The sequence below is a fragment of the Mustela putorius genome, unplaced genomic scaffold (assembly GCF_011764305.1).
Source record: "Mustela putorius furo isolate JIRA1106 unplaced genomic scaffold, ASM1176430v1.1 tig00000738_pilon_pilon_pilon, whole genome shotgun sequence".
In the NCBI taxonomy this organism is placed as follows: Eukaryota; Metazoa; Chordata; class Mammalia; order Carnivora; family Mustelidae; genus Mustela; species Mustela putorius.
The window spans coordinates 10,926,884-10,954,251 of record NW_025421463.1 but is presented as its reverse complement, the minus strand read 5'-3'; the positions used below and the strand labels follow the sequence as shown (position 1 = coordinate 10,954,251).

The following is a 27,368-nucleotide window of genomic DNA, read 5'->3' as shown; positions in this document are numbered from 1 at the left end:
CTACGCTTTACTGCATACTTTGCCATCTAAGTGCTGGGAACCAAGGGTCCCATCAGAATGCCGACCAGCTACAGAGAGCGGCTGGGATGCTTTGCAGTCCTGCGGGCCCATCAGGACTCAGTGAATGTATGCATGCAAAGGAGAGCCCCACATGAGATAGCATTTAGGAAGAGGTCCTGGTGGAAAGACAATAGTTCTGCAAGACCAGGCAATTGCCAGATGGACAATGGAGGATGGCAAGAGGCTCTAACAAAAGCAGTAGATTTTGGATTATGGTAAACCCACAGGGTCAAGAAACTCCTCCAGGGGTGAATGCAGCCTAGGAATTTCCAGGGTTGGCAACTGTGAACGTTTGGGATAATTAAGTTGAATGATGACTGCCTGCCTTCATTCTTCCATTCCTCTCCCCACCCCCGTCCCCAACCAGTGTCTCTCATCTGAATTCTTACTTTTATAAACACAGTCATCTATTCAAGTTGGCCCAGAGATAAGAAAGCAATTCCAGTCACTCAACCTGAGATGTGATCCCTGATGTGGTTCAAGTCTTCCTAACCTCTTTCCTGTCTGTATCTTGCCTTTTTCTGCAGTGATCCGGGCCAAGGTGGTAGGGAAGAAGCTGGTGAAGGAGGGGCCTTTTGGCACGCTGGTCTACACCATCAAGCAGATGAAGGTGAGTGACAGAATCCAGCTCCAGGAGAGCTCTTTGGTTTTTTGGCAGCAGAGTCCTAGCTAGGGGAGGCTAGGTGGGTGTGCATAACCCTCCCCACTGCTGGAGAGGGCATTGCTAAGGCAGAAGAGATGATGGCAGGAAGTCGGGGTGGGAAGGTGGCTGCTTCACCCTAGAGCCAGTGCAAGTGGAGTCCCTCAGAGACCATTATTAAGAGGCTCAATTCTGGAACCAGATGGTAGACAGCTTTGTTCTCTGGCAACTGCAAGACCCTGGCCAAGTCAGTGCCCCTCTCTGGGTGTCAGTCTTCCCATCTGTAAAATGAGGGGACGTAGGACAAGTTTGTCTTACAGGCTCTTCTTCGAAGCTCTCAGTTTTGAGTTTCAAGAGTGCCTACTGGTCTTACGCAGTTGCCGGGGTACCATTTACGTTTAACTCCTCGAATCTCTACGCTGAACTTTGGCTGATCACAGGAAACGTATCCTGGAGTAGGAACTGCATCCTCTTTCCCTGTTTTCCCAGAGCTTGCCTCCCAGCTGCTTAGCACCATTTACTAAGCATATTCATATTACTGAACATATTCCTGAGCACATTAATATTATGAAGCACACTAAGGAAGTCCACCTTACCAAAAAGAACATCAGATTTGAAACCTGCAGAACCTGCTTCCGTATCTCAGCTCCACTCCCAAATAGCCTGCTTACCTTGGAATCCCCCCTTTCCTGGACCTCTGTTTTGCCACCTGTTAACAGTGCAGGGTTGGGCGTAGTGCCCCTAAGAGCCCTTCCAGCTCAGGCATTTCAGGATTCTAAGTGCCCTGGGACATGTGTGGTGTTACTTCTAAGCAAAAGCTGCTCTGGGCGCTGGAAAGAGGTACTTGTGTTTGTCTTAGCACAGAGGACTCACTCTGGTACTCACTCACCCTGAATGGCTCAGCAGCTGCTCCATCACCCCACATTTGTAAGCACCCCCCTATGTTTAGTACCCTGTGTCAGAAGCATGGAGGCCACGAGGAAGATGGGGTTCCTATGTTCAGGAAGTATAGTCAGGTCAGGAGAGAAGACCCAAGACACATGGGCATGACTACTCAGAAGTTCAATATGGGGTACGCTCAGGTCCAAGTGGACTGCCGGTCCTTTTACTCACTGCTCATATTTGCATCCCCAGAAACTAGAGCAGGACATGGCTCACAACAGGGACTTGGTGGATGTTTATCCATCTAATGGAGAAATGATATTGAGACCCTACTGGCCTGAAAACTCCCCAGAGGAGACAAGGCTTGACACCCAGGTACCGCCCACAGCCCATGGGTGGTACCCAACCATCCTGGAGGCAGACTTCCAGGCCTCATTATTCCTGCATCCTGAGGCCTGAGGTTTGATGTACTACATTTGTGGAACCTGTTGCTTTGGATTCAACTTTGGAAACACCCACAGCCTTCTGGTTATGTAATGTCCAGAGTCAGCCCTGGCTAGGTGCCCTTGGCTGCCCAAGTCTGGTCATGGGACCAGCTTATGTCTTCAGACAGCCGTGGGGAGAGAAGAGTTGGAGGGGAGAACTAAGAAGATCAACAACAACCAAAGAAACGCCCACTGTATGCCCCCCACCCCCGCAGCCAGCAAGCAAAAATGCCGAAGCATGTTAGACAAAGCAGGGGTTCAAGCAACACTCCCTTCCCACTCTGGGACAACTCATCACATTATAGACACTCTGGCCAGCAGATCTGAGGAAACAGCTGGGAGACAGTGGTTCCTAAACTTGCCTAGCTTCCCTCTTCCTTCCGGGCGTGGAGACCAGGGTGATCAGAATGTCCCATTCCTCCCCTCACTGGTGTCAGGCCAGCCTCTGGTAGGGAGATGTTTGGAGGCCAAATTACATTTCTTCACCCATCAGCTTCAGAGCACACACACACACACACACACACACACACACACACTCCCAGGCTGGTGGCATCACACTATCCATTCACTGTCCTTTACCCGGACTCCTGCAACCAGGGTGCTGGGCACTGGGAAGTAAAATTCCTTGTTCTACTTCTGACACAGGTTCAAAGGGGAAATGACTTGCCCAGTCATGCATTTAATTAAAGACAGATCTCATTCCCAAGCTAAGGTGCTGGGATTCCTTCCCAATCCTGTGTGTTCTTTACATGGCTCCCCAAATTTCCCCACCATCTCGCTTTGATCATCAAACACTATGTAATGCCATTTATTAACTCTGCCCCTCCTACCAGCCCAATATTAGATAACTCATAGAAGGGTCGTTGCCCTTCTGTCCTGAGAGGCTACTGAATTCTGCTGTTCTCAGGGAGCACTTTGCTAATCAGGTACGGGGTATAAGGATTGGAGTAGTTTGTCTAAGCATTCCCCTCCCTTCCTTCTCTCTCTCTATGCTGTGAGAGAGCTCTCTTCTCTCACAGAAGCACCCTTCTCGCTCAGCACTGTGCTTCAGGCTACCAGGATAAAATTTCAGGATAGCAGGTTAATATTTGTTATATTTGTTATAACAAATATGAGACTCTATTCAAGTGACATGTACTGAGCATTTACTGTGTATCAGGCATTCTGCTAACCCTTTGCATGGAACAGTCCTCATAACAACCCTATGAAGTAGATCTACATTATCCTCTATTTTACAGGTGAGGCAGCCCCAGACTTGGAAAGGTCATGTAACAGTCAAGTTCATAGGAATAGAAAGTGGCAGACGCCAGGGAAGCTATAGAGCCTTTGCCAACAGAGAGATTACAGAGCAGTGGAGCTGCAGGCTGATTCATCATTCCTGCCCCCTTGGGGGCCCACCCCACCCCATCTGTGTGTAGTTTCCCCAGGGAACAAAAAGAGGTTAGTTTGCATTTGTCCGTTTGTCATCCAGCAGTGTAGCTCTTGACTTGCAACATCCTGCAAAGGGTGCACTGAAAACTCTTTGTAGGAGGGAAGAAGGAGAGGCCAGAGAGGGGAGCCTGCGTGAGTTTTGGCACTGGTCCCTGGGTGGCTTTGTTCTGGTAGATTAGAGAGTCTACCCCAGAGAGTCAGATGGGTGAGCAAGGGCTCCCTTAGAGCAGAACTAAAGGAGCTTGGAGAACGTGAGAATTGGAGCCGCCCTGTCTCACCTCTCTTCTGTCTCAGAGTTCCCACATCCCCCCTTCGAACTTCTCACCCAGATGAAAGGCAGGCAGACCCTCTCCCATATGCTAATTCCAGAATGTCTGGTACACATTACAGGCCTATCTCGAGTGTGCAGAGACCCACAGGTGTGTGTGGGGGTATACAAATGTTAAGGGAGCTTATTGCAAAATCAAACTTGGAGATAGTTGGAGCGGCTGCCAGAATTGGTCCGTCTAATCTATCGGGACCTTATCTCCGGTCAGGACCATGAGAAAGCCGTGGGCTCTGCCAGGAGCTGCATTTTATGCTGTGGAGACATGCTCCCAGGCTAACGTGGCAGGGGACAACACGTGGGGAACATTATGTCCCAGCTGGCCCTGGGCTGGGCTGGGTGGAGCGGGGCAGGGGGTGGGGGGAGATCCATGGGAAGGCGCACTGGTCATGTGCTTTGCATGTCCTGACTCTGGGCAGGACAGATTCGCTGGGCAATTGGAATGCTTGGCCCCTGGGGACTTCCTTCCTTCAGTGGTTTGTCTAATCAAATGAGCACTATTGCAAGGTCTCGCCTTTGAAGCTCCAGCTGGAAGCCTCTCTGCCCTCCAGCTCACAGGGAGCCATTCTCCTCCTTCTCAATGCCTGTAACTCTTTCTGGTCTGCGTATCTCAGCTAGCCCTCAACAGAGATGGCCTGCATTCTCACATGCACTGCTTCCCCTGCTAGACAGCCCATTCTATAATAAGAGAAAGACTTTTCTCTCATAGAAAAAGAAAGACTTTGGTTGCCCTTGGTATCTCAGTCAAGTATCTAATGTCTCTGAAACTCAGTTGCTCGGTCTGTAAATGAGAATAAAGTTGCGGGTTTAAAGGAATTCATGGTGTAAAGCAGCATCCAGCACAGCGCTCAAATCCAGGCACGCTGGACATATTTGCTATGATGGTGACATTTCCTGCTGTCAATGCAGAGTGAAACCCAGGCACTCCACAAGAAATATTCGAAGGCCCCAGATTCAGAAATTTCTTTCTTATATTATTTGGTTTTTCACCCCAGGGAAACTAACTTCTTCAAACGTTTGTGTACATACTACCAAGATGGGATGTCCAGAGGCTTATAGAGTCCAATGTGCTGTGTGTCTACACATGACAGAACTTTATTCAGCCTTAATAAGGAAGGACATCCTGTCATTTGTGACAACATGGATGAACCTGAAGGATATTATGCTAAGTGAAATAAGCCAGACACAAAAAGACAAATATAGCATAAGCTCACTTTTATGTGGAATCTTTAAAAAAAGTTGAACTTCTCACAGAAGCAGAGTAGAATGATGGTCACTAGAGGCTGGAAGGTGGTGGAAATAGGGAGATGTTGGTCAGAAGGTAAAAATTCTCAGTTCTACAGAACTAGAATGAGTTAAGTCTGGAGACTTAATGCATGGCATAGTGACTATAATTAATAACACCATACTGAAGACAAGAAATTTGCTAAGGAGAATCCCAAACACACAAGGTAACTCTGGTAGAGATGGTTGTGTGAATTCTCTTGATTGTGGTGACCATTTCACAACGTATACAGATATCAAAACATCATGTTGTTACACTCTAAACATACGCATTTTTATTTGTCAGTCTCACTTCAATATGCTGGGGAGAGAGAGAGAGAGAGGCAGAGAGAGAGAGAACACAACCCACTTAGTTTGAAGTTCAAAGTCAGCTTTAAATCCCTGCATTAAGAGATAAGGTTGGGCAAAGATATGGAGAAAGAAGAGGACTAAACCTTACCCTCTGCTGATATGAATTCCAGTAGAACTAGTTTTAAGATAACTTTTACTGAATGTTGCACACCATGTGCTACTCTAAGTCACTTAATTCTCAAAAACATCTTATGAAGTAAATACTTTGCCCCATTTTATGGATGAAGAAACTGAGGCCCAAGGAGCTTAAGTGGCTGATAAGTGGCAGAGACAAGGTTCAGACTGGCTGGTTGTTTCCAGAACCTGAGCTGACCATTAATCCTCCAATGCTTTGACTGGATTAGGTCACCTTTAATGTCTTTTCCAATTCTGAAAGTCTATGATTCTCTGACGTCAGGGCATTACAAACCTATCATGACCCTCCTAAATTTGTCAAACCAATTCTCAGTCTCTATGAATATAGACCTAATGATACTTATAGGGTCGATATTTAGGTCAACATGGGATTAATATAAAGAAAAGATAACAGAATGAGTACAATCTGCCTTTACCATATGGTTAAATTCAGAAGTGACCCTAAAAAAGGCAACATTGTACTTGTCAGACCTTATCGTTCACAATGCACAAACGTCTTGATTCTGCATGCAAGTGCTACAAGCCATGCTGAAATCAAGATGCCTTCAAATTCAAAAGGAATGAGAATTCAACTGGGCAGCTTAAGTCACTGGACCCTAGACAGGGCCTTGATCCTCACTCATGAAGCAGAGAGGACATGAAAGGGAAAGACTGACAAGGTTGTACTGAGGCTCTAATGGTCTGGGTCTGAAAGACCCCGAGTGAGGATCAAGTTGAAACATTTGCCAGGAACTCAAGGAACAGCCACACAGAGGAGAAGCTGCTGGACACAGGAGGGAGTGTGGAGAATGTTTTTTGAAGGCCACACTTGATGGCACACACAGAGCAGTGCTCTTAGGCATGGTTCCTGTTAAAGCCGGAGAGGAACCATCCATCACTGAGGAAGTGGGGGGTACGATGTGATCCGCCCCTGCTCCCCCATGGCATAATTGAAAACCGAGTGTGGACAGCAATTCTCACAGTGCTTGGCTGCGTTTCCTCATTCAGCTGTTGAGCCTCTCGGGAGAAAAGGGTTAAAAGAGAGGCCAGGTAAATTAAAACCATCTGCACTGATGGTTGCACACAATTAGAACAGCATTTCCCTTAAAAAGACAGAGGCTCCTGAACTCTGTGGGTCCAACAGACCCTTTATAATGGTGGAGGTCCTTGTGGACTATCTACCCCCACCAGCCAGTGCCCTCTTAAAACAAAATAAGGAGAAAACCCAGATCTTAGTGCAAATGGGAGGCACTTAGATGGGACAACAATGAGGTGATGTCTGGCTTTTTATTAATTACTGTAAGTAAATTAATAACGCATGCCAGGAACTAAGGGAGAGACATTGCCCTGTTGTAAACCCTTGGAGACCACCAGCCATCCTGGGCCCATGTGCTCTGAGAACCAGGGGGATAATGGGATTGGGCCACAACTTGGAGCCCCCTCCTACCCTTGCCAGCTCACACAGTTAATAGAGTTTTCTCAACAGATCTGAACCTATGTGAGACTCATGGTTTTCACCTGGAATCCACCAAGTGGGGTCAGCCTCGTTATGGTCACACCAGTGGTTCTGATGACATGCAGATAAAGGAGGCACAATAGCCATAAGTAGCATTTGGCTGTACCAGAGGCCCTTGGGCATGAACTTGTGAAGCCACAGTGAGAGACAGCACAGGTTGGACTCTGGAGAAGATTCTCCTGCCTAGAATCCTACCTCTCCCATTTGCCAACAATATGGCCTTAGATAAGCCACTTTACCTGTCTGGGGCTCAGGCTCCTCATCTATTAAATGGGCATAAATTGTTCCTGTCTCACGGGGCTATCATGGGAATGAGGTGGGTGAATATTAGAAGAGGATTTCTCAACTTTGGTACTGCTGGTATTTGGGGCCAGATAATTCCTTGCTTTGGGGGCTGTCCCGTGCATCAGAGAGTATTTAAGAGCATCTCTAGCCTCTTCCCATAGATGTAAGTAGCAACCACCACTCCCTCCCACCTGTAATGATCAAAAATGTCTCCGGATATGGCCAAATGTCTCCGGGGGTGGGGGTAAAATTGCCTCCAGTTGAGAACCACTATGTTAGATTAAGTTATAGATAAAAATGGCCAAGTATCGGCATTTTCATACAGTGCAACTTAGTAATTATAAAGTGTTTAGTTAAAAATCTAGAATTTTTGTGTATGTGTTTATATGCCTTATCTGGCGTAAAGGAACCCAGTGCTTTCAACAGATGCTCAGAAAAATAAAAGCATGGAGAATCCTGGCCTGTGTTCTAACGTCCATCAACCAAACAGAATTTATGAGTCTTGTCTGTAAGATGGGTACAATAATACCTACATCCTTGGGTTCTTGGGAGGATATAGTGAGGGGAATGTAAGTGGAATGCTTTTACATACTGAGAAATGTCCCAGAATTGTCATTAGAATGCTGGTCAGCTGCCTCCTTGGAACTTGGGGGCTGAGGTTGGTGAGGGAGGCAGGACCCCTTTCAAGCAAATTCTTTGGATTTCTGAAAAGGTGTTGGGATATGACAGGAGTATATATCTGGTGCAGTGTTGTGAAGACGTTGGAATGAGCGATGTGACTGGCTGGATGGGAAGGTTTTTCTGGAAAGGCACAAACGGTGGCTCAGACAAAAGGTGAATAGGTGGCTTTACCTGGAGTGAAGGCCCTGGGGTGGTTAGGTCAGTGACTGTGACTGGATCAGATCCCCACAGAACAAACGCCAGCAAGCTTTCGGAGCCCTGGTCCTCTCTCATGACATTCCTTCTCCCACAGATGTACCGAGGCTTCACCAAGATGCCCCACGTGCAGTATATCCACACAGAAGCTTCGGAAAGTCTCTGTGGCTTGAAGCTAGAAGTCAACAAGTACCAGTACCTGCTGACAGGTAATGGCCAACTCTAGCATCTAGGCCAGGGTTTGGCCAAGGTCCACCAGTCCTTTCCTTCAGAAGGATAGAGAAGTAGCAGTTGACGCCCACGTATCCTTAGGACCTTGGCCACCCACCCAGTGAATTGTAAGGAGTATTGTGTAGAGTGCATCTCACTTGGCTTGTGGTGTGAACTCGAGGCTCTGCATGGAGACTAGGTTTTAGTCTTAGCTCCACCACCGGCCCCACTGAAGAAATGTAATTTTGCCTAATTTTGCAGTTTCTTAGTTTTACTATATTATATAAATAAAAAAGGATTGCTAGTACCCATTCCTCTATACCTCACAATCAATCTATTTATTGGGTCTATCTTTGAAAGTTGCCCACCTTTAGGCAGTCAATGTGGTAAAGGGAAAAAAAGGTCAAAACCAAGCAACCACTGATGAGGGAAGGGGCAAGCTGACCTTAGTCCTAGCTCCAGCACTTTACGGGTTTAAGACTTTTGCAAATCACTTAACCTCTCTGAGCTTTGTTTTCACCACCTCGAAAATAAGGACACAGTTTGGTGTTGGGCAGGGTGAAACAAAATCTTAGGATTAGAAAGTACTTAGCACAGTACCTGGTCTAAGGTGGGTACTCAGGGGGTGAGAATTCTTTCATGGCTGAGCTCTGGAAAAAACAACTCTCCTCTTGTCCTCTTTCCTCCTCTAGGCCGTGTCTATGACGGTAAGATGTACACAGGACTGTGCAACTTTGTGGAGAGGTGGGACCAGCTCACCCTTTCCCAGCGCAAGGGGCTCAACTACCGGTATCACCTGGGCTGTAACTGCAAGGTAAGCCCTGGAGAGGGCAGGCAGGGGCAGTGCTGGCTCACAGCCCCAGAAACATCAGTTCCTGCAGTACTGGGCACTGGGCCCTTGTGCTGAGAAGGGCATGAATGTTGGGTCAGGGCAGAAGGGCAAGTCTGAACTGCGGTGGTAAGGAATGTTGCCCCCAGGCTGAGCAATGAAGAAAGCGGAGGAAGAATGCCTTTCTGCTGTCATCGCTGCCACCATGCAGCCCACTTGGCAGCTGCTGGGTCACAAGGACTCTTTAGCATCCCTGGCCCCTCCTGTGGTTCAAGGTTGTGCCAGGTGCAAGACCTTCACGCTGACAGGTCCTGTTGAGCAGTCTCAAGTGGACTCACCAGGGAAGTTGCCTCACTGGTGGCCCCTGCCACAGGTGGGCGAGCTGGCACAGGACTGCTGATACCAAATACCGCAGGACATCACTCCTCAATCAGGCCTAATTCCTTGACTCAAGCGCAAGGCCATGGCACACAGCCTTCCTGCTGTGGGAGGAGCTGCACTGTTCTCTCACTAATTTTCACAACTCTGTGTCGTTTTAATTACTACTATGCTCATTTTGCAGATGAGAAAATAGAGGCTCAGAGAGCTCAAGTAACTAGCCCCAGGTCACACAGCTCACTGAGTCTGGTTTCTCTCCCAGGGCAGCTGGATGCCCAAAGTTTTAATCTTTTTAATTCCTTAATTGCCACAACAGCTGAGATCGTTCATCCTTGCCTATAGAGGAAGCTCTCTCAAATGTCTAATTCCACCACTTTCGGGCTCTGTAACCTGGAGCAAGTTACTTAACCTCTCTGAGCCTCTATTTTCTTATCTGTCAAGGGCCAGAAAGAATGAGGAATGTACACTCCTCTTCTTCATGATAATATAATCTATTTTTTTAGGAAAACAAAAATCGAAAAACTACCCCATTTGGGCATTGTAACACCTACCCTTCTCTCTTCTTTCCCACCTCACCAACTCCCAACTTTAGTGTTAAGAACTAAAGAGAATAACATAGAAGCACTGAGCAGAATATCTGGTACGCAGTGGTACTTAGAAAGTGTTAGTGAGTGTTCTATTATTTTCACTAAGAGACTGATGTGGCTGGGCTCCACCTACAGTGGTATGCATCTAGACTTGAGGAAGCATCAAGACTGGGTCCCCCATGAGAGAGCCCACCAACCTTTGGATATTCTCTAATTGCAGATCAAATCCTGCTACTACCTGCCTTGCTTTGTGACCTCCAAGAATGAGTGCCTCTGGACCGACATGCTCTCCAATTTCGGCTACCCTGGCTACCAGTCCAAACACTATGCCTGCATCCGGCAGAAGGGTGGCTACTGCAGCTGGTACCGAGGATGGGCGCCCCCGGACAAAAGCATCATCAATGCCACAGACCCCTGAGCACCAGACCCTGCCCCACCTCACCTCCCTCCCTTCCCGCTGAGCTTCCCTCGGACACTAACTCTTCCCAGATGATGACAATGACATTAGTGCCTGTTTTCTTGCAAATTTAGCACTTCGAACACTTAAGGAAAAGTCTATGCTGTCATATGGAGTTTATTTGGAACCATCCTCCTGGCCCCACACTACCCCTTCTTTTTGGCCTTGACATCACCCATTTCCACGTGGGAACTTTTGGTGCCATGCCAGAAAGAATGAGGAATGTACACTCCTCTTCTTCATGATAATATAATCTATTTTTTTAGGAAAACAAAAATCGAAAAACTACCCCATTTGGGCATTGTAACACCTACCCCTCTCTCTTCTTTCCCACCTCACCAACTCCCAGACCCTTCTCCCTTGGACCTTCTCCTCCACCCCAGTACATAAAAGACACAGACAAGGAAGTTTCTGAGAGGTCAACCGTTTCAGGATCAGTCCAGGGCAGCAAGCAGATAGACTCAAGGTACGCAGAAGATCTTATACACCAAGGAGATGCTACTGCATGTCCCAGCCAGACTGTGTCTGTCTGTGTCTGCATGTAAGAGTGAGGGAGGGAAGGCAGCGACAGCGATGGCAGGAGAGGGTCTGAGAGGATGCAGCACGCACAGTTCCCCCAGGCCAGTGCTGCTGGGGTTGACCAGATGTTTCTGAGTCTGGAGCAAGCAGCCAGGCCAGAATAACAGAACTTTCTTAGTTGTTGAAGACTTAAACATCTGCCTGAGGTCAGGAGGCAATTTGCCTGCCTTGTACAAAAGCTCAGGTGAAAGACTGAGATGAATGTCTTTCCTCTCTCTATCTCCCACAAGACTTCCTCCTGGAAAACTCTTTGGTAGATTTGGCCAGGAGCTTGCCTTTATGTAAATTGGAGGAATACACACACCGTACACTATCCACAGATATAGCCGAGTAGATTTGGGTAGAGAATACTATTTCCAAAGTAGGGTTTAGATCACCTAGGGGGATGTGTTTGTATACACATTTGCATATACCCACACGGGGACATAAGCTAATTTTTTACAGGACACAGAATTCTGTTCAATGCTGTTAAATATGCCAGTAGTATAATCTCTTCTATTTTGTTGTCGTTGCTTGTTTGAAGAAAATCATGACATTCCAAGTTGACTTTTTTTTTTCATTTTAATTAAAATTTGAAATTCTGAACACCCTTGACATCCCTCTAACTGGGGTCAGCTGACCTCTGTCCCTCTCCTGTTCTCCTGCTTCATGTTTTGGGCCTTCATTTAACTGCCTTACTGGCTTGGCTCAGGTGGGAGATGAGAGTTAGTGTGGGTCAGAGGCCCCAGGCACAAGAGTGAAAGCTGCGAAGTGTCCTGCCTCAGCTAGACGGCCACTTTCCTGGGTTACGAGACAGCCTGCTCTTCTTCCCACAGCTCACTGGTGGGCAAACACCATCTCCTGAGGTCCTTACCTCATGGGATTAAAATCAGTGGTCACTGGAGAAGCCTGACTCTGCAATCAGCTGTAGGGATTTTGTTGTGTTTTTTTTTTTTTTAAATAAAACTATAATATAAGTTCTCTGATTAAATAAAATTATTTTAAGTTAAGTATTGAAAGTGAGATGCCAAGTGTAGGTGATAAAGTATACTTTACAGAGTTGGGGGTGGTAGGTTGGTAACATTTAACATGATTGCTCTGTCTCTTTTTTCAGATTATGGGTATTTATCCTCCTAGTATTTGTGTCTTCAGTTCATTCCACTTTAGGAAACAGAGCTGCCAATTGAAACAGGAGAAAAAAGAAAAAAAAGAAGCAGACAACACAGTGTAATGTCTTGCATGCACAAACACACACACACATGCACAAATGCCCAGGCAAGGTATTTGGCAGAACCCCTCAGTGGGAAGGCAGTACAGGCATCTGGCTTCGGTAGGATTCATTTTATTATCTTGTATCTTTCACCTATGGTCATGCCATCTGGCAGGTGGAAAATGGGAGGCTTTGCCTTTTCAATGCAGCCGTATAAGCAAAAGGAGCTGAGGTCAGCAGGCCAGAGGTTCTTAAGAAGTAAGCCCCAGCCTTGGTGTTCTGAGAATTTCTTGATTTCAACTTCAAAGTCTTCTAAGGTGGAACCCCTGGTCCAACTCACACAAGTGCCCTCCCACAAATGGACAACAGCATCCCCTCTATGAAGCATCAGTGATTCTTGGTCCCTGGTGGGGCCACCTCCACTCACACAAGGCGGGACCTGGGGTGAGGCCTGAACATGAGTCATCTGAAGTTTCCCTGCAGAAATGTTGTGGAACCACAGTTCCATCTGTCAGGCCCTGGCAAAGAGACAGCAGGTCCTGGGCAAAGAAAGGTCCTTTGCAAAGCGATGTTGGCAGAGGGCGGTTTTTGAGCTTTCTATAAGCTATAGCTTTGTTTATTTCACCTGTTCACTTACTGTATAATTTAAAGTCATTTATGTAGTTGAGACACTTCCGTATTTCAATCATATCGTGAACGTTTTATTTTGCTAAATCTTGTGTCATGTGTAGGCTTTGATATGTGTACATTGTGTTTAAGAGAAAAAAAATGGAACCCACATGCCGCCATTTTCCTGAATCAAATTCTACAGTGGAAATGAGGGTGAAATACTTCTACTGTGCAGGCAGCTTGACTGGCAAACTGGAGAAATGAGAAGGAACTAACACTTGAGATTCATCTGTCCCCCTCCCTTTATCGGCATCCCAGTGCTTTCTAGAGTAGCAAGAAGTACTTGCTATTTTCAAAAGAAAATGTCCTTGCTCTGTATCAACTGGCACTGGGCAGTCTGCTAGTCAGTCCTATTCTTCTTCCCCTTGATCTTTGACCACTCAATTGGGAAGCCATGATTTCTCCTAAAAATCCAGAGCTATGGGAGCTGTAATTCCAAACCTCTTGGCCTCATGTGGCCATCTCTTCTGCCTCCCTATCCACCTATCTAGAAAGCACTACACCCAGCCTATCTCCTCTCAGACCTGTGCTCCATGTGCCTGGGTAGATAATACTGGAGACTTGTCCAGCTCCAGACCTGTCACCCAGCTCCAGACCTACATCATGGCAGTTTAGGTATAGCCCATGAGCACCAATTTTCATACGATGGTTCTTGAACAATTTAAGAAACAATTGGAACAACTCTGTCTCAGAGACACTGTGGCCCCCTGGAAGACAGTACCCTCCCCTGCCCTGGCCTTTCATTTTGTGTTCGATGGTCGCCAACATGGATTACCCCAAGATGGCACCTGAGTGTTTGGCTCCTGGCTACCAAAAGTAAAAATATCACTACAAAAGTTTCACACAAGGAAAACACTTTAAAAATCTGATGACAGATGCAAAACAAAATGTGGGAGTATAGGGGAGATGGAAATCAACAGCCTCCAAATTGGCTCTTGGGAGGTGTGAGGAGAGGAAGAACTTAAAGACCAGTTCCTGCTTTGAGGGGAGGGCTTCATAGATTCTCCCAGGCCCACACCTTTCCCTTTAGCCAGTCTGCTGTCCTGAGACCCAGAAGTGATGGAGAGAAACCAACCAGAGAAAACCCTGTCTGGAAGGAATGTATTTGTTGCTAAATTTTGTAGCACTGTTTACAGTTTTCCTCCATGTTATTTATGAATTTTATATTCCGTGAATGTATATTGTCTGTAATGTTGCATAATGTTCACTTTTTATAGTGTGTCCTTTATTCTAAACAGTAAAATGGTTTTATTTCTATCACACACCTGCAGTGTCTTGCCTCCTTATATCCTGACCACCACTGGGAGTAATATAGACAGTAGAGGGCCTTGGAAGCTGGTCCTGCTTGTCCTGGCTGCAGGTCCATGTATGTTCCCCTCCATTCATTCACTTCAACAGCCTGGGCCCACCATGCTCTAGTCCTTTCCCAAGGCTGGAACAATTTCAAGAGTGGCATTGTAGATTTCCCTCTGACTGCTAATCCTGGCCTGAGCTTGCTCCCTGATTCCACAGTCAAGGTTCTCCATAGCTCTACAGAATCTGGATCTCCATCTAATTAACTATTAGTAACCAGTACAGGTATTCCCAGACCAGATATGGCTTTCCCCATTTTCTTCCTAAGAATCTCACACCATGGAAGTGAGAGGGGAAGGCTGAAAACATCAGTGTCCGATGCCAAATGCTTGCCTGAAATTCCAAGTGTGGCTCAGTCTAGTGGGGAATGCCAGGAAATCAAGAGGTCCCACTAATTGGTGAGCTCCTCCCAGAGCTTACAGCTGGATCTATTATCCTCAATGGGCTGGGTTGGCTCCAGACCCCTCACCCAACTTTCATTACATTGTTGACAATGTTCCAGGGTATAATGCCCCTATTTTAAACTATTCAACTTATATCACCTATCATATGTCAGGCATAGCACTCTATACACATGAATACATTAAACTTCAAAAACCCAATGAGGTTGCCCCACTGTCCTCCATAGTTTCCAGCTGAGGAACCCAAGTCTCAAGTTAATTCATTGCTCAAGACTTAGTACACTGGCAGTCTAGGATTCAAACTCATTCTGGCTTGATGATAAACCTTGACTTTTCTCTACTGTGTTCATGCTTTGTTGGAATATGCCAGGTTCCACAAATCTTCATATTCTAAGCAACACATCCTGGATTCTAAGACTCTTACCAGATCAGATATAAGGGAAAGATAATCAATGGAAACCTTTTTACTTGTTTTGATTGCTCCTCCTTGGAGCTTGCATTCCTACTCATCAGTGCCTCCAAACAGAATCGTCCAGGTCAGCAGTCTGAGCTTGGGATTCTACATCCAGGCCACAGTCCTGGGTCCATCTAGGACATTTGGATACCGTGTTAACTACCCTGTTCCCCAAGATTCACATTCCTCATGAGGCAAGCATGGGTCCATGGCCCAGCATTCCTTTAACCAGTTTAAGAAGACCACCAACCACACAAGCACACACATCACAGGCTATTTCCAGCTGCACAAAACTCTCATGCCCAACTTCTTCTGGCTGTGGGGTGGAGAACTCTCTACCCTGTTCAGAAAGATGTTAACCTTCCCACCCAGCTGTCCTCCAAATGAGAGGCTTTACCATGTGCTCCAAGCTAAGCTCCAACCATTTCCCAGAGACAACCTCAGGTACATCCAAAAGTCAAAATGCAGAGAACATACAAGGAAACTGCCCTTCGATGATCAACACCAATAAAATATTACTGTTTTTATTGAGATGAGAGTTGAAACCAGGTTCTGCCCAGGGCTCAAGGGAAACAACTTCCAACTTTTGAAACATCTTTTATCTTTATTATCAAACTTTGTCTCCAAAATGCCAGCTCAAGTTGTCCCCAGACTTGCTGAAAATTCCCTCAATATCCCAAGGAATGCCATCCACCTTTGTCATTTACCCTGCTACCTGAAACTTCACCTAAAGTGTTGATTCTTTCCCTAGGAAAACCAGGCATTCCCACAGGACACCACAACCTCCTTAGAACCCAGGTAGTCAGGGAGTGACCCCTTAGCTCACTCCTCCATCCAAAGGGATGGAAAACATGGACATCTGTGTTCATTCCGTATCACGAAGTTAATCAGAGTAAAAAAGGGCACTCACCATTGGCTTATGGTTGGGAAAGAATGTTTGTTCCACAAGTGGGAACTTCTCAGGACCCAAGGAATGGAAGATCTTAATGAGTTGAGAGAACTAGGAGAGAAGAAAAGAGAGCACTGGTCAATCATTGTTATCCAGTATGGTGGAACCTCCCACTTGATCCCAGGCCTCAAGAAACTGACTGTTCTGAGCTGAGCTGCAATAGCTAGTCCCTGTTTACAAGATAAAAACCAGATTCTTTGGCCAGAAGTTCATCCTCTCAATCATCTGGTTGCATCAACCCTTCATTTCCTCCAGACAATTGAGTTTAGCTCAATTACATTTAATGAGCATTTACTACACACTCAACATTTCACACAAGCACAATCTGCTGACATTCATGCCACAATCCCAGCCTGCAAAGCCTTTTTTTCTAGAGGTAGGACTATGTAACAGTTTATGGTGTAGACTATGGATTCAAATTCTCCACCACTTCCTAAATGTGTAACCTAGAAAGCAAATCCATTTGTAAATGGAAAAAATAGGAGATCCAGTAATACACAATGTATGAATAGCTGCCCTTGGTCCCTGGGAGCACTCAAATGTTAGATCCCAGCTAACACGTTGAACAACGTGGATTTGAACTACACAGGAACACTTACATGTGGATTCTTTTCAGTGAACTATATTTAGTTCAGTGCTATAAATGTATTTTCTTTTCCTTATGGTTTTCTTAACATTTTCCCCTACTGTAAGAAAACAACATACAATACATGTATTATATGAAATTGTGTTAATTATTTATGTTATTAGTAGAGCTTCCAATCAACAATAGGCTATCAGTAGTTAGGTCCTGGGGGAGTCAATTGTTATACACAGATTTTCAACTGCACCAGGGTGTTGGCACCCCAACTCATGCACTATTCAAGGGTCAACTCTATTTTTTCTGCTTTTACAACCACACTCATTTCCAACTGCTTGAGCTGTATCCCTTCCACACTTGGCTCCTCTTGCTTCAGCACAGCCTTGTTTTGCCATAGAGGTAGCTACCATCTCTAGAGCTGGAGGGTAAGCTCCTGGAAGACAGGTCTTGGACTTCACTTTCCTCAATTATGCCACCCCACTCAGCACCCTTGGGAGCTCATTTTGTGCTCAGTACTGTGCTTTAATATTTCCATAAGAAGATTAGCACAGGAGACCAGGCCTTGAGGGAAGATTGTGGGCAGGTGGCTGAGATAATAATGTCTTGCTGGAAGAAAGCAAGAGGATTGAGGGACCTGGAAGAGGGAAAGAGTAGGGCTCAGGATGATTCCCTGGAACCGATGACACAAGAGAAGATGGAAGGGTACTCTAGGTGTGCAGTGAGAGTAGTGCCCTGGAGACACGCAGTGGCTGTCATAGCTTTGATCTTGGGTATAGGGGACAGTGAGAGAGGATGACAGAGGGTGATCCATGACAGACCATTGGGAGTCTTAAAGGCTGGAACAAGGAGCTTGGAACTTACCCAGAAAGCAAAAGAGAAATCCTAGTGGTCATAAGTGGAAAGGGCATGGTAAATTCTGATCAGGAAGGAGTAAGCTACAATTTGGGGTCCAATGGCTAGAATGGGCGCTAAGTCTTACATCAGACTGACATGGAGTAACTCAACACTAAAGGCTCAGACAGAGAGAATGCTTAACTTAAGAACTTTTTGCATCACACTAGAACTGGCCTGCAAACTCTTGGGGTACAGTCTGCAGGTATGATGCTACATTGAGTCCACCTAGAGGGTTTGAGGGAACTCAGAAATATGGGAAATAATGGGGGATCCCTCAGTTTAGAGAGAAGGATACTGAAGTCTAGAGAGAGAGAAAGTCTACGATCAAGCACATGAGTTTTGGAGATGCCCACCTCCAGTTTCCTCATACGTACAATGGAGATATTAGAAATACGTATTTATCAGGGTATTTCTGAAGATCAAATACAGTATGTACATTAAGGGCTCAGCACAGGACACAGGGCTGATGAGTGGTAGCTGCTGCCATCACGATATCCATGTGGAAAAACAGGGGGTGTGGGCTAATACTATCTAAGACCCTTCCAGACAGTGGCATCAAATCTGGGATGCTATAAGCCAAAAATCTCAGGGTAGAATGAGAAGGAGACCAGAACCATGAAAATAGTGGTTAAAAACTCTCCACATCTACTAAATTAATCTATATATTCATTCAATAAATACTGAGTGCCAACTCTGCAGAGACCTTGATGGCACCCAATATTTATTGAATAAATATAATAACTGTCCCCATGTATTGAGTGTATGATTTGTGTCAGCCAAATGTATTCACTCATAACCCTACCAGAATGACCTTATTATTATCAACATTTACAAATATGGAAAATAATCTTAGAAGGTTTAAGCAAATTGCTCAAGATGACATAGCTCATAAACCGAGGCTCCTGAAACTAGCCAGTCTGGCTCCATAACCCATGTCCTCAACCACTGTCCTACCACCAAGAGATCAAGCAGAGGGAAACAAGAGACAAGATGGCTAGAGATCCACAGAGCACATTGTACATATCCCCAGCCTCCACCTTCCCTATCTCCCTTCCCTGCTTTATTTTTTCTCTTGGCACTTATATTATGTATTTGGCAATTTATTAATATACTTACTGTATGTGCCTCTGATCACTAGAATATAAGATGCATGGGTCAGGGACTTTGATCTACTCACTGCCATGTTCCTAGGACTAAGAACAGTGCCTGGAACATAGCAGGTGCTGAATAAATATTTGTTGAGTGAATGAATTACTTCTGGTAGGAAGACAAACAATACACAAAAGAATGGATAAATATATCCTTCTAGATAGAGATAAGTATTAGGGGGAAAATTAAGCAGGGTAAGGGAATTGAAAGTATTGGGGGGAATAGAGGGGTGGTATCCTAGGAAAAGCCTCTCTTCCATGTAACATTTGAATGGAGACTCAAATAAATAAAAGGATGAATGAAATTTATGAATACAAAGGAGAGAAAATAAAGTCTTGGGATTTGGGGAGATATGGCTTCAGGTTCTGGTTTCATCCCTCATAGTTTACATGACCCTGGGTGAGTTCCTTAGCTGCTCTGAAGCTGAGCTTGTTTTTCTTTCAAATGGAGTAATGATGTCCACTTCACATGATAGCAATAGTTTGAGCACCAGGCAGCATAATTTTCTGGTACATAGTAAGTGCTCAATAAATAGTGCCCAGTGTTAACAAAAATGATATAATTTAATATTAGTAAGAATAATATCCCTGTTACCACTAATGTTATTATAATATAACACTATATCATACTATGTTCATACTATGTTGTTATATGATACTTGTTAGGCAATAATTACCAGGAGGGGCCTGGGGTCCAGTCTGCTTATTCAGTTCCTTAAAAAAGACCTATTGTTGAGGCCTCCATGCTGGAGGATGGGCCTATTTCAGGGCTGGGAGACCACCAGCTGCCAACCCCCTACCCCACTCTAGGTCAGCCTGGACCATCACCTACCACCCAGGGCTTGCTGCAGAAGTTGTAGACGGAGTAGAGGGAGTTGACAGCAGGCAACCCTCCATACTGGAGGCCAATGACCAGGCTTCGGTAGTCTTCACCCAGGGCCATGCTGTAGGCATGCTGACGGACCAGGATGAAGTCTGGTTTGAAGGATCTGCAAAGAGAAGTGCCCGCAGCAGTGTTACTACATGAGGCATTGCTGAAACACCAGGGCATCGGATCACAGCCTACAGGGGATAGCAATGACCTGGCATGGGTGCTGCCAGCCCAGGAACCTCAGTTCAGAATGTGGATGGGGTGGGGGAGTGTGGATGGGGACAGTCAGATGCAAACGCACAGCAGCTACAAAATGGAAGGGCTGAAAAGAACTCATATTTTATTCATTTTCTCTTTTAGGTGGTTTTTTAGATTTTCTAAATTGAACAAATATTCATTTGTTATCAGAGGACAATGTGAATGCACCTCCATTTTATTAGGCAGCACCTATTACCTTACTGAATTCTCATAACTGCCCAAGAACGTGGGCAATGCTGCCAGAAATTCCATTTTACAGAGGAGCACTGATAAAGGAAATTTTCAACTTTCAATGTTTGTGGGCCCTGCTCCTCAGCTCCCAGGGAAGCTATACTCCATTTACCAAGGTCAAAATGACTTGGCAAAACCTCAAAGCACAGGCTCTATGTCTGCCCCAAGCGCGCATGGTGTATATCTGCTTTGTTAAAGAAAATAACCAAAAAGGAACATTCTGAACACAAAGATAAGAAAAAGTAAGAAACTTCCCTGGTTCTAGTAAGATTCAAGTCACACAGCCTTGCAAATATTAGAAACTTAAGATAAGGCCTGCAACTTTCTGAAATGTTCTTTGTCTAATAATTTGCAACTTTTTATGCAAAATATATATAAACCTACATCAAATGTTCCCTTACCAGAACACTCTCTTCTTTGGAAGATTGTGTATACTCTTGGGCTTGAATAACTCTTCTTTTTTATTCCAAAATTTGTTCATTTTGTGTCAACAGCACCCAGAGGCTCATAAAGATTAAGTCACTTGCTCAAAAAGACATGCTGCAGGTACACGACAGGTTCAGATATGTGTAGCCTCATGGCCCTAATTCTCAACTACCATGCATCATGGTATGTATATATACATATATGTGTGTATATATACATAATATGTGTACATCCATATATAATCTGCTTATTTCAAACATGTTTTGTCTCTTTTAAGTAGCAGCCTCAGGAAAGCAGCAAGAATATTCATGTACCAAGAACATGGTAGTCTCTTTGCTGGGCCCCTTTGGAAACCTGATACTGATTAGTATTCACAAGCAGACAAAGGTAAGGTTGGGACTATGTCCCCACTTTGTAGATGGGAACACACAGCCCAGAGAAGTTACAAACTTCCCCAAGTCACAAAGCTGGGAAGCAGGAGAGCCATGTGTGAACTCGGGTGATCATTCCAAGTCCATATAGTCTTCCCTCCATCACATGGCTCCAGGGGAATGAATTCATACACTCTTTTACTTGCACTGCCAAGGATCCATCTATTTCTAGATTCCTCCCTTCTAGGTCACACAAGAAAATCGGCTTCACAGTGCATAGGTGGTTTACCCTTAAAATGGTATGATATACTTGGCTCATCCCGAGTTAGACACTTAGCTTCAAATAAACTATTTTTCTTGAAATAATTCAAATTCAAGTTAAAATAACTGTCAAACAGAAAGAACTTGCCCCATTGGAGACAGAAGGAAAGAATGAGCTGCAGGTACAGATACTTCTCAAATTGGTATGAGCTTGGGTCTCCTTGTACACCTCAGGGTCTGGTGCCAGGGGAGCAGTGGTGAAATAAGTACATGTTGAAGGAATGAATGATGTACATGAACATCATCCTCTTGTCCCTAAAGGAAATGGTTAAGTTCTCCCCCATGGAGCTGTAACTCATTCCAGGGAACAAGGTGGATGGAAACATGTTGGGTATGGCTGACACTGTGGTCACGGAGATGGTCAATCATGTCACTCTGTAGTTAGGGTCAGAGTTGGGTTAGAAGCTTGTAATTATTATGTCTATATCCTTATTGCATTCTTAGAGCTGAACCAGTCCAACTAATGTGTTTTACAGACAGAGAAACCGAAGCCCATAGCAAGGCAGTGATGTGTCCCAGGCAAAACCATGCCAGAGCACATCACACCCAGGTCTCTCCTCTGGCTTTCCTGCTCTTTGTGTTCCAATTTGCTGGCTCTTACAGCAATAGAGAAAGAAGAGAGGAAGAGGCAAGTGGTGTGCTTCTAATTGGGAACTGATGACGACAGCACTCACAAAATATAACTATTTTCTGCTATTACCTGATTTTAAAAGCAATGTATGTTTGCCGTGTAAAAGGAAAAAAAGCTTCGAAAACACAAAAAAGTAAACAAAATTACCTGTAATTCTCAACCGGAGAAATCCCTAATAACCTATTATATGTCTCCTTATATGTATACTACAATCCAATTATCTATTTTTAATGTATATAATGTACATTCATACTCATAATTGATTTCATGCTTTCTATTTTCCAAATAATATTTTAGTGTGAGCATTTCTCTCCAAAATATCTTCAAATCTTCAAAATATCTTCAAAAATATTGTTTCTTACAGCCACCCAACAGTCTACTGAATGGATATACCGTAATGAAGTCAACTTGTCATCCACTATTATCAAGTAGTCTGTTTCCAACACTTCACACATATACATGTTTGCACACAAATCAATGAATTCCTTTTTAACTATTTCCTTAAGATAGATTTTTAAGAAGTGAGATTACTGGCTTAAGGGGTATGAATTTTTTTTTTTTAATACCCAAACATGTCCCCCTTTCTAAAGACCTAAGCCGCCAATTACACATGACAGTATCCACATCACTATGGCTTCCCCAGCATAGCAGACACTTTTTTAATTTGATAAGTAACTTCCCACAAGATACCCTATATCCCCACTGCTATTTTAGTTCGCATTTCTGTGACTTTAGTGAGCTTGAGTACTTTCATTAACGATGTGCATTTTCTTTTCTGTAAAAGTCTGCTCACAGAGCTCTGTGTATAGGGTGCTGTCCTTTATCACACTGTCCTGTGTGGCAATATTTTTACTAGTTGTTTGCTTCCCCCTTTTTTTTTATGGCTATGCATTTTCAAAAACCATATAAACACATTTTCCATTCCCTCCTAGTCAAATCTATCAGTCTTTCCCTTCTGATTTCTCTCTCTGCTTTGATGATCAGAGGGTCCTCCATGAGACACCCCTTACTCCCAGCAGTGTAGCTTCCCCCACAGAAAACAGCAGTGGCAAACCTGGTGTCTCACTGGGGGTAACTCCATTCTGCCCCAGGAGGAAATAATTAAAGTTTTCACGCTCGCTAGACTGCTAGGTTTTCAGTGTTTGGGGAGAACTCATAAGAAAGACACAGCCTAGGGGGAAAATCTGGCTCTCTAGAAAAAGAGGGAGCCCTTCCAAGATATCGTCCAAGAGAAGTACCTGTGCTGGGATGGCCCTATTCCAGTCCCAGATATTAAGATGTGCTTTTTCTCTAGGACTTCAAGAACTCACCTCTAAATTGGAATCTTTCTAATTCTTTGAAATAAAAGTAGTAGTCACCCCCTCTTTGTCTTTAAGGATTTGGCAATCTACCTCAAGATGCTATGTTCAAAGTGCTCTTTTTCAAAATCTATAGCCCTTCCCTGCTTAAAAACCCCTTCTAGGCTTCCTCTTTCTGACAGCATATCCTAGGCTCCTTACCATGGCAACAAGACCCCTGCCCACCTCTCTATCCTCATTTTTTACTTTTCTCCCTCCCTTACCTCCACTGAGCCACACTGACACCTTCTCTTCCTCTAACTCTCTCCGGCCGCTCTTCCCCAAAAGATGCCCAGGGGGCCTCATCCTTATCACTTACTCATTAGCTTGGGTTCATTTCCACAAAGATACTGATCTTGGTCTCTCTATTGAAATTTGTGTCAAACCCCATATTGTCCTACTTTCCTTTCTTCACAGCACTTGTGGCAATTTTGTTTCTCCGGTTTATCTACTTAGTTTTTTCTTATCTGTCTCTTCCCACTAAAGATGACAGCCCAATGAGAACAGAAGATCTGCCTGTCTTGAACAAAATAGAGCATACCAATGTTGTTAAATGGATGACCAAGTTAATGAATGCATGTGTAAATGAGGAAATAAATGAATGGGCAAGAAGTGAAATGACCACTGGAAAAATGAAGGACCTCTCTACCGGTACTCCTAGAGAAGAGAACTGGTGCTGACAGAGTTGTCAGGATGTATCATGTGGCTAGGGGCTACCTTACAAGGGAAGATGCTCTGTATTCTTAGAGATATATTAACATTATCAAGAAAGTTTTAACCCTAGGGAATTCAAGATGGACCCCATGACCTCTTCAGATTCTCAAGTATAATATGTGAAAAATAAACACTTTCTATGAGTGATAAACCTGCGCAAACCAGGCACATATTACAGTTCAAATGCTACCACTCACTGCTGCAAAAAAATGCACAGGGTCCTTCCTGACAGTCTGTGATAGGAGGGATTTGCAAGGAATGCAGAAAAATTAGTACCTTGAACCAAGTGACCTGTGGCAGGAAGTCCCTCCCTCCATTCCCAGCACCCCAGCTTCTTTATTCAGTCGGGGAATGGCCAAGTCCTAATATTATTCCAACATCCAAGGATGTGGCCACCAGCAATTCTTAGGCCCTGGCAGTGGTCCAAGCACCCTGGTAGAGGCTGGAGACTTTGAGATGACAGGGACATGATCCCTGTTTTTAGGACACTCACAATCCAAAAGGAGTTGGGTGCAGTTCCAAAGACTTTCAAAGTGCCACAGTAAGTAAGTGAAATAATAGGAGCATGTAGAAAATTCGAAGATTTGGTGGACCAAAGATGTATTCATCTCTGTCTGGGAATGAGTGGGGGGTCAGTGTATGCTGGAAGGCTTGGGTCTTGAAGAAAGAGTTAGGGTTTGTCATTTGGGCAAGGTTTTGGAGGTGTTCCAGGTAGAGGGAATGGTCCCTGTCTCCATCTTTTTCTTCTGAGTTATATGACCTATTAAGTTCCCTTTGTTGTCTACACTGGTGAATAGGGTCAGTTGCTTGCCATTACTTTTGCTCTGACTGATAATGGGAAGAAGTGGCAAAGTTTGCAGTTGGTTAGAGGAGTGTATAAGGCTACTGGAGTATAAGGTCTGAAGTGGTGGCAAAAGATGAGGCTGGGTAAGAAATCCCAACAGCTCTCATGAGCCTCTTCCTGCGTCCTTGTCTCCACAGTCCCACTTGGTCCAAGCCCTGTGTCTTTCATGCCTGGGCAATGGGGCACCTGGGTGGCTCAGTGGTTTAAGCCTCTGCCTTCAGCTCAGGTCATGATCTCAGGGTCCTGGGATCGAGCCCCACATCGGGCTCTCTGCTCAGCGGGGAGCCTGCTTCCCCCTCTCTCTCTGTCTGCCTTCTGCCTACTTGTGATCTCTCTCTATCAAATTAAATAAATAAATAAAATCTTTAAAAAAAAAAAAAAAAAAAAAAGAAGGCTGCCTTCAATATCGCACATCCTGGCTGGAGCCTATACCTGGGTTTTCTTGTACTTTCAGCTTTAAATATGAGCTATGTTATTTGCATTCCTGATTCCAGATCTGACTGGCTGTCAGCATTGAAGAGGAAATCAAGGACAACATATAATTAAATGGTAGAGATGGGATAGGTGATGCAGTGCCGGAGATTACGGGGTGCATCAGGGAGTGTCAAGAGACAGGCAGCCGAGGGCTGAGTGACTTTTAAGCATCAGAGAAGTGTAATGACTCCCTCAAATATGCAGAAGCCTGTGGTAGCAAGAACAGATCTTGGCTGGGCTTCGCCTAGGACATAAGTTAATAAGCAGAAGCCTCATTATTCTCAGCCACTTGACTGCAATTTTGTAATGGTCCCTTGTTCCCCCCCAAGAGTCAGAATGACAACGGGTGGGGATGCTGCTGTTTTGGATCACATGTTGACCCATCACACCAGATCTGACCCCAGCCGTGCCTGGGGAGGCTCCAGGCTTTCTGACATTGGTGTCTACCAGCAGAGAGGCTTCTGGTTTCTTCTGAAGCATCTCCACACTTCTTGAACCTTCTCCATCTCCCTCCATGTCTGAAAATTCAACCCTGGGTACAGAATCCAGAGAAAGGAGACCAAGAGAAATGAGCACGGATGTGCTGAGAAGAAGGGAGGAGATCAAAACACTGCAATGGTCTCCATGCTCCTGAAGGCTTATGGATGACTGTCCTGTGACAAGGATAAAACAGAGGAGATTGTGTACACTTTGCAGACGGAGGGCCATATGGAAGGGCTTTGGGAATTAGGGATGCTTCCCGCCAGCCTGAGGACTGCAAGAAATTAGTCCAGGCTGAAAAGAAATTAGGTGGCAGCCAACCAAGAGTCTGGCAAGGAGCGGACAACAGGATGCTGCAGTGAGGCCTGTGGGGCCTGCACAGCGGCTGCCAGCTGCACGGCATGATGACGGTGGGGAAGGGGGCCCATGGGGTGTATGGATGGCTGGGCTCTCTGAAGAATCCGGGGCCCCCTTTGTGAACCATCAGGAGGTTAATAAAACACAGACATGACTTGCTGGAGGAAGGAGGCTTCCTCATCTCCCTTCTCAAGTCTCAAGAATCTTCCATCTCTCTGTCCTAGTCTCTTCCTTCCCTTTCATTTCGGAGAAGGAGTCCTCACTGCTCTATCCTTGCTCTATCCTCTTCTTCCATCACTCTGGAGATCCCACATGTTATGAATTACACTGTGTCCCCCAAAAAGATACACCAAAGTCTTACTCCCTGTTGGGGTGAAAGTGACTTATTTGGGAATAGGTCTTTGCAGATTTAATCAAGTCAAGGTGAGGTCATACTGGAGTAGACTGAGTCCTCATCCCATGACTGGTGTTTTTAGAGGAAAAGGGAAATTTGGATACTGACACACAGAAGAGTAGAATGCCATGTGCCAAAGGAACCAAAGATTGGAGTGATAGGTCTCCACCCCAAGGAATGCCAAGAACTGCTGGCAACCACAAGAAGCTGGCAAGAGGCAAGGAAGGAGTCACCTGCATCACTGAGAAGGGGGTGTGGCCCTTCTCACAGCCTCCAGAACTGAGCAAGACTAAATTTCTCTTGCTTGTCACCCAGCCTGTGGTGCTCAGCCACAGCAGCCTGTGGTCACGAGTACACTGCACACCTAGGCAGCATTTCCTCCTCCTAACCACCTTCAGAGCTTCCTGGCTTTCTTTGCTCTTGTATGTGGCTCCCTACAGCTGCCTCCCCACTTCCCAAGACAACCCCCACCCCAATAATAAAGAAACTTCTGCTTTAAGGCTGAGAATGAATTGCTGGTTAAGGAATGTTCATATGTACATGGAAGAATTAACAAATCAACACATTGATAAATCCAAGGAGATGTATTTGGAAGGATGTTTACCAAAATGCTAACTTGGTTATTATCTCTGAAGGGTGGGATAGAAAACGGGGGTTATTGTATTCTTCTTCAGACTTTTTGGTACTATCTGCATTAAAAAAAAAGGAGGGGGGAGCACAGAGCATTTCTATA

At 45.0% G+C, this 27,368-nt stretch overlaps 2 protein-coding genes across 3 annotated transcripts in view; one reads left to right on the top strand and one right to left on the bottom strand.

Moving 5' to 3' along the window:
- The window catches only part of TIMP3 (TIMP metallopeptidase inhibitor 3), a 56,522-nt gene extending 42,113 nt beyond the window's left edge, over positions 1-14,409 (top strand). Inside the window, exons 2-5 of the mRNA XM_004743089.3 lie at positions 588-670; positions 8,347-8,458; positions 9,152-9,273; positions 10,474-14,409. Of these exons, the coding sequence (XP_004743146.1) occupies positions 588-670; positions 8,347-8,458; positions 9,152-9,273; positions 10,474-10,671 (515 nt within the window). The 3' untranslated portion in view covers positions 10,672-14,409. The remainder of the gene's footprint in view (positions 1-587; positions 671-8,346; positions 8,459-9,151; positions 9,274-10,473) is intronic.
- SYN3 (synapsin III) overlaps positions 1-27,368 on the bottom strand; it is a 447,511-nt gene that overhangs the window by 281,345 nt on the left and 138,798 nt on the right. For both annotated transcript variants that reach the window (XM_004743091.3, XM_045083963.1), the window contains exons 5-6: positions 19,759-19,915; positions 16,266-16,355 (exon numbers count right to left, since the gene is read on the bottom strand). In XM_004743091.3, the coding sequence (XP_004743148.1) occupies positions 16,266-16,355; positions 19,759-19,915 (247 nt within the window). The remainder of the gene's footprint in view (positions 1-16,265; positions 16,356-19,758; positions 19,916-27,368) is intronic.